Source organism: Ochotona princeps, chromosome 19 (assembly GCF_030435755.1).
Source record: "Ochotona princeps isolate mOchPri1 chromosome 19, mOchPri1.hap1, whole genome shotgun sequence".
NCBI lineage: Eukaryota > Metazoa > Chordata > Mammalia > Lagomorpha > Ochotonidae > Ochotona > Ochotona princeps.
The window spans coordinates 2,106,022-2,119,759 of NC_080850.1; the positions used below are offsets into that span (position 1 = coordinate 2,106,022).

The 13,738-nt window shown below is 57.7% G+C and overlaps 1 protein-coding gene across 1 annotated transcript; it reads left to right on the forward strand.

The window, feature by feature from the left end:
• The first annotated feature begins 1,669 nt into the window (after positions 1–1,669).
• On the forward strand, positions 1,670–13,470 carry LMAN2 (lectin, mannose binding 2). The gene is made up of 8 exons (XM_004587381.4): positions 1,670–2,063; positions 2,218–2,336; positions 7,669–7,786; positions 8,710–8,789; positions 8,947–9,108; positions 9,286–9,400; positions 12,562–12,681; positions 13,197–13,470. Exons 1-8 carry the CDS (start codon positions 1,874–1,876, stop codon positions 13,355–13,357), a joined length of 1,065 nt encoding a protein of 354 aa, XP_004587438.1. The 5' UTR covers positions 1,670–1,873; the 3' UTR covers positions 13,358–13,470.
• The last annotated feature ends 268 nt before the right edge of the window (positions 13,471–13,738 follow it).

A 13,738-nucleotide genomic window follows, 5' to 3' on the forward strand; every position in this document is an offset into this window, starting at 1 on the left:
AGCGATGAAGCTGAATTTTTGGAAGGGCACAAACAACAGACACACACTTGCACAATTCCCCTATAAAATATAGCATTTGAATAATAAAATAATATATGGCCCAGGAAATATGTCTCAGCATTTAATTCTGAGTAAGTTCATTAAGAGGACAACTTCTTTTTTTTTTTATTACTTTTTTTTATTAATTATTATGCATTATGTGACAGTTTCATAGGCTCTGGGAATCCCCCACCCCTCCCCACGCCCCTCCCCCCTGGTGGATTCCTCCACCTTGGTGCAGTATTACAGTTCAAATTCAATCAAGATTCTTTCCTTGCAAACATATACCAAACATAGAGTCCAGCTACTTATTGTCCAGATGGGTTGAACAGTTTCTTGGGGAGACCATTTCTGGTCCAAAGTTAGAGCTGGTAGAATATCATCCCAGTCAATTAAGAGTCCCAATATAACATTAACAGCAATTTGTAACATTATGGAATTGACATGGTTTTGCGTAACCAGTATGTTAAAAAAAAACAAAAAACAAGTTCTTAACCACAACCTATGATTTGCTCACTGACATTTCAATTTTAGTTTGTATACAGGACCGGCTGCTATATACCTTAAAATGGCTATAAAGAAGACAACTTCTTAAAATGCAGAATCAATTGATCAACACCCCACCCTGTTGGCTATCCCAGGAATCGTGAACTCAGGCAGTTGCTGTAAATTAGTGCTCAGGTGGAGACTAGCTTACATGAGGGAAGTGTTTTGGGGCCGGCATGATGACTCAACAGGGTAATCCTCACCTTGCAAACACCAGGATCCCATATGGGTGCTGGTTCCTGTCCTCGCTGACCCACTTCCCATCCAGCTCCTATTTGTGGCCTGGTAAAGCAGTCAAGGACGGCCCAAGGCTTTGGGACCCTGTACCTGCATGAGAGACCTAGAAGAAGCTTCTGGTTCCTGGCTCGGGCCCTTGCAGCCACTTGGGGAGTGAATCAGCGGGCGGAAGATGTAAATCCAGGGAAGGTACCAGTGATGGCTCAAGTGTTGGGCTTCCTACCACTCCTGTGAGAGGTCTGAGGTCTTAGGCGTACAGAGTTGAGCCCGTGGAGGGTGATCTTCTGCTCAAATAAACCAGAAAATAAAAAAAAATCTGGTAGTAAAGTCGTTCATTGAGCAGTACTGGCAGGTCACAGGGGCTGTGCCTGGCTGCAGGCCACCACTCTTCCACCCTCACACACAGCCAGCCTTCCCAGATTCCAAACATCAGGCTGGGATCCGAGCCTGCTCCATCCAAGCGGGCCCCGGGAATTCGGGGATGGGTGAGGGCTCAAGTAACCGGGACTTTGAAAGTCTCCTCAAGGCTTGTAACGAGGTGGATGAGGGTAAGAAAGGTTTAAAGGCTCATACGATGCAAGGGTTACCCCGGCCGGCGATTTAGAGCTTCTCCCAGAGCTGGGAAAGGTTATTCGAGGGACACGACGAGGCCAGAGTCCAACTGCGCCTCCCGTTCTCGAACGGGACCCCCAAAAATTCAAGGTCCAGCCCACCCAGCGACCAGCTCGAACCGCCTCCCGGCTCCTCATTGGCTCACAAGCCGAACGTGCTGTTCCGGGATTGGCTGCAGCTCTTGTCACTCGTCAGAACCCTTTGCGGGGCTCTGGGGGCGCCGGACAGGTGTCTCGGGGTCGCCAGGACGCGGACGGGTCGGAATGGGGGGCTTCGCAACCAGTGAGGCTGCTGCCGTCCCCCTCCCCGCCCCGGCTGCAAGGCTTTGCCTTGTAACTTGGCGGTGACACCAGGGTTGGAGGGCTTCCGCCGAAAGCCATTCAATGGGACACCCGGAAGGCGGAAGTCCCGGGACGGAAGTGGTCGGGAGGAGACGAGAATGGCGGCGGCAGGCAGGATTTGGCGCTGGGGCTGGGGCCGGCGGTGCCCGGGGCGGCCTGGGCTTCCCGGCCCCGGCCCCACCACACTAGTGTCCCTCCTGTTGTTGCTGGGCGCGGTGGCTGCGGATATAACAGACGGCAACAGTGAGCACCTCAAGCGGGAACATTCGCTCATCAAACCCTACCAAGGTGAGGTCCGGGCGGCGGGACGGAGCGAGGGCGGAGGGCGAGGCCGGCCGGGGTCGGCGAGGGGCCGGCTCGTCCACCCGGCTGCTCCGCCGCGGGCCAGGCCGGCCCTGGCGTGGCCTCGCCCGCACCTGTGCCTGTCGGTCACCGCCTACAGGTGTCGGCTCCAGCTCCATGCCCCTCTGGGACTTCCAGGGCAGCACGATGCTGACGAGCCAGTACGTGCGTCTGACGCCGGACGAGCGCAGCAAGGAGGGCTCCATCTGGAACCACCAGGTGAGGCGCTGCCGGGGGGCTGGCGGCCCGGGAGCCGGGGCGGAGAGTGCCGGACCCCCGCCCAGCCCCTGCCCCTGCTCATACCCGCTCCCAGCAGCCAGGGATGGAGCGTGCTGGACCCCCGCCCAGCCCCTGCCCCTGCTCATACCCGCTCCCAGCAGCCAGGGATGGAGCGTGCTGGACCCCCGCCCAGCCCCTGCCCCTTCTCATACCCTCTCCCAGCAGCCAGGGATGGAGCATGCTGGACCCCCGCCCCTTCTCGTACCCCCTCCCAGCAGCCAGGGATGGAGCATGCTGGACCGCCACCCGGCAGACAGGGCGGGAGCGTGCTGGATGCACTTGGCCTCTGCCCCTGCTCGTGTCCCTGCTTGTGCCCCCACCCAGCAGCCAGGGCCCTTTCATCCCTACTGCACCCCCGTCCGGCAGCAAGGGTCCTGGGCTCCTTTACCCCTGCTCGCACCCCCGCCCTGGCATGAGTGCCTGGGTGTCAGGCAGGAGCTGAGCGGACACACAACACCCCTCTCACTTGACCTCCCCAGAAGCGATGCCAGGTGATGGCAGTGCCCAGGCTTAATGTGGAAAGTGCCCCCCCCCAAGTCATACTGCGCCAGCAAGCAGCGGAGCTGCGGCCCAGCTGTCTTTTTTTTTTTTTTTTTTTTTTTAGATTTATTCATTTTATTACAGCCAGATATACACAGAGGAGAGACAGAGAGGAAGATCTTCCGTCCGATGATTCACTCCCCAAGTGAGCCGCAACGGGCCGATGCGCGCCGATCCGATGCCGGGAACCAGGAACCTCTTCCGGGTCTCCCACGCGGGTGCAGTGTCCCAATGCATTGGACCGTCCTCGACTGCTTTCCCAGGCCACAAGCAGGGAGCTGGATGGGAATTGGAGCTGCCGGGATAAGAACCGGCGCCCATATGGGATCCCGGGGCTTTCAAGGCGAGGACTTTAGCCGCTAGGCCACGCCGCCGGGCCCGGCCCAGCTGTCTTGAACCCCCTCAGGAATGGGGAGAATGGGCTTTGCTGTGTGTGAGGCGCCAGCCTGCCTTTGTTCCACTGAATTCTCAGTTGGGCTGTTTGAAAGATGGCATGCAGTGAGTGGTCTGACAGTACTTCCATTCTCTTAAAAAAATATTATTTTACTTGAAAGGCAGAGTTAGAGAAGGACACGTAGACTGTCCATCCTCTGGTTCGCTCTCCGAGTGACTGCCATGCTCAGAACTGGGCACATCAGAAGCCCAGAGCTTCTTCCGGGTCTCCCACACAGGTGCAGGGTCCCAAGGCCAGGGGCTGTCCTCCACTGCTTTCCCAGATTACAAGCAGAGAGCTGAACTGAAGTAGAGCATCTGGGACATGAATTGGCACGCCCTTGGGGTGCCAGGCCTGCTGTACCCCAGTACAGCCACAGTATGTCCACTCTCGCAGGACTGGTCTGTGTTCTGACTGGTCTCCGGTTTTGGGGCGGAGGAGGAAGCTCTTAGGTGTGGTTGCTGATTCTAGCCTTTCGCCCAAGGGTTTGGTAGAAGGTCTTGTCGTGGGTGGCCCGAAGCCCTGGAGTTGCGAACAATTTCTGGTCTCACTGGTCCTGGTGGCCGGGGATGTGGGGTGTCCCTGACATGTTGTTTGTGAGCCGTGGCTACACAGATTGTACCCCAAGGAGGTCTTGGTCAGAAGGGCAGGGACAGGACCAGTTTGGGCTGGGTCACAGCTCGGAACGGGACCTGCGCTTGGCCTGTCTGTCTGACCCCTTCAGCAGCCTGCGCTCAGGCGGGTGTCAAGCTTCCTCCGCTGTGGTGCTGGCTGGTCTCGTCCATCTCCTGGCCGAGTTCTGCGAGCCCACACTACCCTTGTGTTGCTTCATCCACTTGACCCTTCAGCTTGCCCTCTCCTGCCCCAGCCTCCACATGGCCTCTAGGGTGACTTTTCAGCTTTTCTGCTGTTCTGTGGAGCTCAGGGTCTCCTATTCCATGGAACGCCTGCCCTGTGTTGGCACAGTGCCCGCTGCCTGGCAACCCCAGTTTTCTCAGTTACATCTCGATCTTGCTGTTGTGCCTCAGGGCCTTTGCACTTGTTGTTCCCGCTGTCGGGGACACTCCCTCCTGGTTCTCCGTGCCTGCTGCCCGCTCAGCTGTTAAGTGTCAGTGCAAGTGCTGCCCACTCAGAGAGTACTTCCGAAGCCACTTGTCTCCACCACATCGCGTTCTGTCACACTAGTCTGTCTTAAGACTTTCAGATAACTTTCAGAAATAGAAAAAGGACTAATTTTTCACACAAGTGTAGTGTTATGTTACGAAACAGAAAGCAGGGTATAAGCGGTACCAGTGCAGTTAGAAGTCGGGTTGAGCCACCAGTCACACACGAGACGTGGCTCCGACCTGGCTGAGTGGGCTACCCCAGCGCTGGCAGCTCTGCGTGCCCGTGGTCCAGGGCAGTGGCCTTGCCTCCATTCCCTGTCTCCACCCCGGTTCACCTTCACGCCTGCCCGTGTCCCCTGCGGCTGTGCGGGGCTGCTGCTAATCTTGGAGAGGATTGCTTGGAACTCTGACAATAATCTGTGCAGTATTTCACAAGCACGCCCTTTCTCCCTGAACCAAACTCCCCTCTGTTTATCTTCTTCACTCCCTCCATCTGGGAGAGGTACTGAATTAGCAAACTCTCCCCAAACACCTGCTGTCTACTGAACAGCCGGACGTCTGCTGGGGGCGGGGACGGCTCGGAGGAGGCTGGGACTCCCAGTGCCGAGAGCTGATGGAGGCACAGAGCACGGCCTTCCGCTCCGGCTGCCAAGGTTTCAGGGTCCTGGTCGCCTCTCCGTTGCCCCTTCCAGAATTTGCCAGGGAGTTCTGAGGGTCCACCGTCTCTGCTGCCATGCAGACCCAGTAGGTGCCATGTTTCTGGGGCTGGGCCAACCATTGTGGTCTGGGTTCCTGGGACCTGGAGCCAGAGCTGTGAGGCTGGGGATGAGTGGATGCATGGAGCGCAGCCGTGGTTCTTACATTCAGTCTCAGTGTTTTATGGTTATTTGGGTATTGATTTTCATTTTGTTTGAGAGCAGGGAGACACACATGGGCTCATTCCTTAGAGCTTGGAATCCAATCTGGGTCTTCCACTTGGCTATCAGGGACTCAGGTACTTGTTCCAGAACCGGTGTGGTGGCATGGTGGATAAAGGTACCACCTACAGTGCCAGCATCCCATGTGGACACTGGTTCAAGTCTTCACTGCTTTGTGTCCTATTCAGCTCCCTACTAATGGCCTGGGGAATCAGCAGATGATGGCCTGAGTGCCCCGGGCCCCTGCACCCGCGTCGGAGACCTTGGAGAAAATCCTGGCGCCTGACTTTGGTTTGACCCAGCCCTACCCTTGGGGAGTAAACCAGCAGATGAAAGATCTTGGTCTTCCCCTTTTTCTGTGTAACTCCCTTTCAAATGAACAAAATCGATTTTTTAAAAAAAGATTTATTTTATTGGAAAGGCAAATGTACAGAGGGGAGGAGAGACAGAGAGGAAGATCTTCTGTCTGATGATTCACTCCCCAAGTGAGCCGCAACGGGCCGGTGCTGAGCCGATCCAAAGCCAGGAGCCAGGAACTTCCTTCTGGGTCTCCCACGTGGGTGCAGGGTCCCAATGCTTTGGGTCGGCCTCGACTGCTTTCCCAGGCCACAAGCAGAGAGCTGGATGGGAAGTGGAGCTGCCGGGATTAGAACCGACACCCATTTGGGATCCTGGCACGTTCAAGGCAAGGATCTTTTAACCATTACGCTGTCATGCCGGGCCCTGATTTTAATTTTTTGAGCCTGGTCTGAAAGCATGCACTGCTTATGAAATGGCTTGTCCTGGGTGGCTTCTTAACTGCTCTATTGGATGCTGGTCCCCAAATTTGCATTTCAAATGCTGATGGAAGTGATAGGTTCAAGCACGGAAGGTATAGCTCTCCCGAAGCCGCCCATCATTGGTATTGGCTCATGTCCCTGTACTTTTCTCTTTGGCTAAATGTACACTGCTTAGTTTTTTATCAGTTTTTTTATTGCTTGAAAGGCAGAGTCAGAGAGGGAAGGAGAGACAGATCTTCGCCGTTAAGTGCTTGCAAAAACGGGCTGGGCTGGGCTGGGTTGAAGCCAAGATCCTCCCACGTGGCAGGAACCCCGGTGCTTGGGCCACACCGCCACCGCTGCCTCCCCGGTGCGCTCACTGGTGCATAGCAGGGATTCCAGGAGCTCCAGTGGGGGCTGTCGGCATCCTAGGCGTTGGCTTAACTTGCTGTGCCACGGTGCCTACCCCTGTTTGTTGTTGTTGTTGTTGTTTTTAGTGGGAACATAGACATAGTGTTGTTTATTTGTTGGGGGCCAGTACTACAGCACGGTAAGCTAAGCTAAGCTTCTGCCTGCAGTGTTGACATGCTGTGTGGGTGCTGGTTCAAGTCCCAGCTCTTTCACTTCTCAGATCCCTGCTAGTGGCTGGAGAAAGCACCACAAGATGGCCCAGGTGCTTAGGCCCCTGTGCCCATATTGAAAACCTGGAAGAAGCTCTTGGCTTCTGTTTTCAGGCCTGTCCAGCTGAGGCCATTATTGCCATTTGGGGAGTGAGCCAATGGAAGCAAGAACTTGCATTCGCTGGTTCACTCAGGTGCTCTCGGCAGCTGGCAGTGGGCTAGGGCGAAGTCAGGAGCCGAGCACTCCATCCTAGGTTCCCAGCTTGGTGGTGCATTAGCCGGGAGCTGGGTCACCAGTGGAGCAGCCAGGACTAGAACCAGCACTCTGTGTAGGAGATTGGCATGGCCTCACCACTGCCCCGTGCTGTGGCTGTCCAGAGGTCCCGGAGCACCACCCTGAGCAGCCTGCTTCCCTTGCTTGGGCGGGTTGGTCAGGAGGGAAGGTGCAGACTGGGGGCGGGAGTGTGCTGGGAGCCCGGGGAGCACTTGGTGCACCTCCAACCATGAGGCAGAGGGCCGTGCAAAGGAGAGCCAAGTTTCCATCAGACCTGCCCGTGAGCCGAGACCCACTGCTTCGCTGCTGGGTGCCGGCAGTTCTGCCGCTGAGTTTGTTTTCTGTAAATGGCTCAAAGGAGGGCTGCACCGCTTCCACATGATCCCAGGGCAGACACTGAGGCAGGCAGGCCCCCCCCAGTTTGCTGGTGTTGGGGAGAGTGGGTCCTGGTGTGTGGAGTGCACGGCCTAGGAGGAGGGCAGAGGGCCAGCGGCTTCTTAGATTCCCCGGTGGGCCTGAGCTCCGTGATGCCGTGGATCTTGCCTTCTGGCCTCGACGGGGAGGTCTGCAGGCCTGGTCACCTTTGGCTTGCTCACACCCCCCCTCCCCCCCGCTTGCCCGCAGCCGTGCTTCCTCAAGGACTGGGAGATGCATGTCCACTTCAAAGTCCATGGCGCGGGCAAGAAGAATCTCCATGGAGACGGCATTGCCTTGTGGTACACCCGGGACCGCCTGGTGCCAGGTGGGCCATGCTTGCTCAGGGGTCACTGCTTAGCCTCCGGGAGGTGGGAGCAGATGGGGCACACGGGTGGGCCGGCCCTTCTGCCTCCCACCGCCCCGTGCCCTCCTGTGAGGAGACTGCTGCTGCTTGTCCATGAAGCTTCTAGAAGGGAGAGCAGCTGGATCCTGCAGTATACACTGTACCGGGGGGAGGGGCTGGCTTTGATCTTTTTAGCAGTTAAAGAGTTATTTTTAAAAAGTTTTTCTTAGCTCCTGGTTGGTTGGTTTGCTTGCTTGCTTGTTTGACAGGGGTAGAGGAAGAGGCAGAGAGTACCATTTTTCTCCCGGGCGCATCAGCAGGAAGCTGGATCGGAAGTGTGGAGTAGCCATGCTTTGACCTAGGCCCCTGTTAGAGGTGGCGGCTCCAACATGCAATGTTCCAACTCACTGTGCTGCCGTGCCCACCACTAGGATGCTTTTAAAAAGGCAAAAACAGGTGCCAGCAACCACAGGTCTGCCCCAGGATTTGGGGACCCAATAAAACAAAATTTAATGAGGGAAAAAAAAAGGCAGACATGAAGACTGGAGGTTGCATGTGCCTCTTAAAATCTTGCGTCTGCCTGTAGCTCTTCCCCACCGTGGGTGGCTGGGACTCAGGGGCCACAGTCCCTCTGCAGGGGTTTGTCTGCAGCTGGCTCTTTGTCACACACCATTGGCCTGTGTGTGTGGCCAGGGGCCTGTTCCCTGTGGCACTGCATCCCAAGACCCTGGGAACAGCCTCCTGTTGCCTGCCTCTACCTTCCTTTGAGAGATGCCAGCTCCTGGGTGGATGGCTGGTGGATCGGACCTTCTCCTCCGCCACCCGCAGGCCACCTCTGGCCTTCCAGGGGCCAGGGACACCTCTGATGTCTCCCATCATGAGATCATCTCCTTATAAAATTCTAGGGCCTGTGTTTGGAAGCAAAGATAACTTCCATGGCTTGGCCATCTTCCTGGACACATATCCCAACGATGAGACTACTGAGGTAGGAGAGGAAGGCCTTGGCAGTTGGCTAGAGGGTGGGGCCAAGGACTTGTCCCTGGTCCCTGCACACAAAGAGCCTCCAGGGGTTGGCGTGGTGGGTGCCCTGCCCCCTCCCACTAGCAGGGCTGCTGGTGGAGTAACCGGTGTCTTGGTCCCAGCGCGTGTTCCCGTACATCTCGGTGATGGTGAACAATGGCTCCCTGTCCTACGACCATAGCAAGGACGGGCGCTGGACTGAGCTGGCGGGCTGCACGGCCGACTTCCGCAACCGGGATCATGACACCTTCTTAGCCGTGCGCTACTCTCGGGGCCGTCTGACGGTGAGCCAGGGCGAGGCGGGGTGGCCGCTGGGCCTGGCCTGGGAGGTGGGGAGGGGGCCGGCCTGGGGGATGGGGAGGGGCCCGGCCTGGGGGATGGGGAGGGGCCGGCCTGGGAGGTGGGGAGGGGCCTGGCCTGGGAGGTGGGGAGGGGGCATGCTGAGGTACTGATGGCTTCAGGTGATGACGGACTTGGAAGACAAGAATGAGTGGAAGAATTGTATCGACATCACAGGGGTGCGCCTGCCCACCGGCTACTACTTTGGGGCCTCTGCTGGCACCGGCGATCTGTCCGGCAAGTTCAGATTCACCCGTGGGTGGCGGGGGCTTGGGGAAGGAGAGAGCTGTAGCTGCCCAGCCTGTGTCTTCCTACCTGGGGTGGGGGGGTGGCGACACGGGGAGGTGTCCCTGGTCTGGGGCAGTTGCTGAAGGATTTGACCATCATCCTCTGGTCTTCATACTAAACTGGCTTCCTTTTTCCTGTCATCTGTAAATGTTGGGATACTTGGGCCCTTTATTAGAGGTGGTGGCTTTAGATTGGACCCTGGACATTTCCAGATCCCCTCTCTTGCTGTCCTGCATGCCGTACAGACCCCAACCCCGGCCATCTCCAGCACAGCATCCTGGCTGAGCCCGCGGAGCTTAGATGAGGTCATGCTGTGCTGGGAGCTCTGGGCAGCTGCTGTCTCAGGCTGGGTCAAGGGCACGGCACAGTCGCAGTCGCTGTGGCCCTGCTGCCAGCCCTCACACTCCACCCCACCCCCCAGCACCTCTGGCCATGGCTCTCCTTGCCCCCCTGCTCCCAGCGACCTCGAGCAGCTCTGTGAACACATCTTCCTGTCTCGAGCCCGCCAGCTATCTGCTGGTTCACTCAGTTACCACGATAGTTAGGGCTAGGCCAGGCTGAAGCCAGGAGCCAGAAGCTCCTTGCAGGTCTCCCACATGGGCCCCAAGGGTTAGGCCTTCTTCCTGTTTTTCCAGGTTCATTGGCAGGGAGGGATTAGAAACTGGCACTCGGGCATGCTCAAACGTGATACTCATGTTGCAGATGGCGACTTACCATGCTATGCCATGATGCTGGCTCCTCTCTGCCAGCCTTTGTACTTGGCTATTTCTCCTTCATCTCCTTCGAGTGACTGCAATGTCACTGCCTCCGTGAAGTCCTCCCTGATTGCCTCATGTACCTGGACATCTTGTCAGCTCCCGGGGCCCTCCCCATTTGCTTTCTCGGCTTTGCTTCTTGTAGCATTTATCATTGGCCCTTGTGTAGCCCCCCTCCAAGTTGTCAGCTCCCTGAAGTCAAGATCTGTCCCATTCGTCCCACAGTGGTGAGTGGGGTGTCTCCAGCTCACGTGGGCCACCAGGCCCGGTTGGCACTAGGTGGTGACTCTGGGCTGTGGCTCATAGTCGTACCGGGGACACTTGGAAGGCCCCAGGCCTGGAGTCATCTCCTGCTGACCATTACAGGCCACCTGTCACCTGTGGGCACTTGAGTACACCGGGTCCCCTGAGCGCCCATTGTTCTGAGGATTTGTTTAGCTGTTTTTGGTGGGGACATTTCCCCTGTGTGATCCAAAGCAGAGAGAGTGGCCTCATCAGCTGTGCCCTGCTGCCAGCCTCAGTGTGACTGACGCAAGCCATTCCTGTCTCCTGTGGGTCTCCGGCCCCCAGCCCCCGCTCCCTCCTGCTACTCTGGTACCTGCGCCTCACCTGCTGCTGTGAAGTGTGTGGCCCCAGAGGGCCAGCAGGGCCTGGGGCGGTGCTCTCGAGGGCGGCCAGGAGAGGCCCGGCAGGGGGAGGGCGGCTGGTGCAGTGTGAGGCTGTCGTGGCAGGTGCGAGTTCTGTTGGGCAGGTAGTGGCCACTCCCTCTTGAGAGTTCATGCTTTTTTCCTCAAGCTGCCCCACCAGAAGCAACAGAGCGCACACAGATCTGGGGCCTGCTGCAGCTGGCCTCGTCCTGCGGCCACAGTGCCCGGGGCCTCGTGCACGTTGGGCCATTAGCTGCCCTGCCCCTCGTCCTGGGGCCCAGTGCCCGGGGCCTCGTTTGCCCTGAGCCATCAGATGCCCTGCCCCGCAGCGCTGACTCCTTGCTCTGTAACTCTCCCATCCCAGAGAAACCCAGGGCCTTTCCCTGAAGCGGGTGGTTTGCGGAGCGTTCAGCTGCACACACAGTGGCTGGGACCCACGTCACAGCCTCACTCTCATCGTTTATTATTTTTCCCCGACAGTTTCTTTTTTTGTTTTTTTGTTTAAAATAATTTGGGGGGGGTCCCGGCATGATGGCTAAAGTCCTCGCCTTGAACGCCCCGGGATCCCATATGGGTGCCGGTTCTAATCCCGGCAGCCCCGCTTCCCATCTAGCTCCTTCTTGTGGCCTGGGAAAGCAGTCGAGGACGACCCAAAGCCTTGGGACCCTGCACCCGCGTGGGAGACGTGGAGGAAGTTCCTGGCTCCTGGCTTTGGATCGGCGCAGCACTAGCCGTTGTGGTCACTTGGGCAATGCATCATCGGACGGAAGATCTTCCTCTCTGTCTCTCCTCTGTATATCTGACTTTGCAATGAAAATAAATAAATCTTTAAAAAAATTTTTTTTAAATTGGAAAGTCAGATACACAGAGAGGAAGATCTTCCGTCTGTTGACTCAATGCCCAAGTGGCCACAATGGCCGGAACTGTTCCAATCCAAAGCCAGGAGCCTCTTCTTGGTCTCTCATGTGGGTGCAGGGTCCCAAGGCCCAGGGCTGTCCTTGACTGCCCTCCCAGGCCACAAGCAGGGAGCTGGAGGGGAAGTGGAGCAGCTGGGACTTGAACTGGTGTCCATATGGCATTGCAGGCCACAGCTCTACCCGCTCCACAGCGCCCGCGCCACCCTCCTCATCTTTGAAGTGAGGTGACAGTTTACTTGCCCAGGCGTGCTCCTCAGGTGTAGTTAGCTGATGTCATCTGGGGGCCGGCCCTCAGCTGGGTGCCAAGTTGTGTGTCTGCATCTTGTGCAGGGTCTCTGACAGCTCACCCCCTGCCTCCAGAGGGTCCGGCTTCTCCAGCAGCCCTCCAGCCATCACGCTGGGCCTCATGTGCCCTCTGGACACTGCAGTCTCCTAACAGCATGTCTCCGTTGGCACGCTGTATGCTCACTTGTCCTGCTAACCAGGCTAAGTGGCCAGCCTCATGCCCATTTTACAGATGAGGAAATAAGGTGCAGAGAAGCTTGCAGGCATGGGCTGTAGAGCGGGGGCTTCTTCTTGGGAAGCCTGCCTTCTTTTCCTTTCCACTCTGCCTCCTGCCTGCTTCGTTGGTTGGGAGCTGGGGAGCCGCCTAGCCCCTGGAACACTGCCGGCCTGGGGGCTGGACGCAACCCAGAGGGAAAGTGTCCCCCTCTCTGGGGAGCCCCACAGCCTCTCTGGGGAGTGGCAGTGGCCGGGGCCCGGACATCACAGGCTCCCTCTGGCTCCCACAGACAATCATGACATCATCTCCATGAAGCTGTTCCAGCTGATGGTGGAACACACACCCGACGAGGACAACATTGACTGGACCAAGATCGAGCCCAGTGTCAATTTCCTAAAGTCGCCCAAAGGTGCGTGTGAGTACATCCTGCCCACTGGGGCCTTGGGGACCACGTGGTCCATTCACGCCGGCCTGGGCTGGGCCTCAACTCCCAGACTGCAGCCCAGGGCTGATCAGTTCGGCTGCGTTTTTGGTGAAGTGGCGGGAAGCAGTCTTCAGTTTTCCCTGATCAGCACGTCCTGGCCATGCTATTCAGCTCAGCAGCCAATGTGAGGGGTTTGGGCTGCCCAGCCTAGCCCGCTGTGCTCCTCTTGTACATGGCCCAGCCCCGAATCCACTGCTGGCCCGTTGGGTCTCAGCGAAAGAGAGGGAGGCGGGGCTGCAAGATGGTTGCCTGGTCCTTCCCACTGTGCTGAGGAGCCTCCATTGAGCCGCCCGTGGCAGGGCTGTGTGCGGAGAAGGCCCTGCCCAGAACCGTGCTTGTGCCCCGAGACAGGTGGCAACCCCCGGCCTGGGCTGGGCTGTGTCCAGGAGCCCAGCCTGGACAGCCGCGCCCACCCTGACTCCTCTCCCCTTGTCGCTCAGACAACGTGGATGACCCCACGGGGAACTTCCGCAGCGGGCCGCTGACGGGCTGGCGAGTCTTCCTGCTGCTGCTGTGTGCGCTGCTGGGCATCATCGTGTGCGCCGTGGTGGGGGCCGTGGTGTTCCAGAAGCGGCAGGAGCGGAACAAGCGCTTTTACTGAAGCCGGTGCGCAGCCGGGAGGGGCCCGACCGGGCCGGCACTAATGTGAACTTTTTTTTTTTTTTTTACTGGGATTGTAAAAGAAAAACAAGACGACCTTATTTCTTAACCGTTTCCAAGAAATGATTACAGTATTTTCATACATTTACTTCTTGCCCAGTAGGGCCAGCCAGGGAGCCAGGCTTGGCAATCCAGCAGCTGGAGAGAGCATGGGCTCTGGAGCCAGGGGCGGCCGCCTGAGGCCCTGCTGGCCGCCTGGGACACTGAAAGGCTCCTGACCCCTCCCTGGGGGTATATGCTGAGGACATAGGGCTGTGACATGGTTCTGAGGTGTGTGCAGGGTGTAGACGAGGCCCGACGGGGGTTACCTGAACCTTCCTGT

Coding starts and splice junctions, on each gene's coding strand:
- LMAN2 (XM_004587381.4), top strand. CDS start 1,874: ATGGCGGCGGCAGGCAGGATTTGGCGCTGGGGCTGGGGCCGGCGGTGC. Junction 8,790..8,946: donor CCAACGATGAGACTACTGAG/GTAGGAGAGGAA, acceptor TCTTGGTCCCAG/CGCGTGTTCCCGTACATCTC. Junction 12,682..13,196: donor TTTCCTAAAGTCGCCCAAAG/GTGCGTGTGAGT, acceptor CTTGTCGCTCAG/ACAACGTGGATGACCCCACG.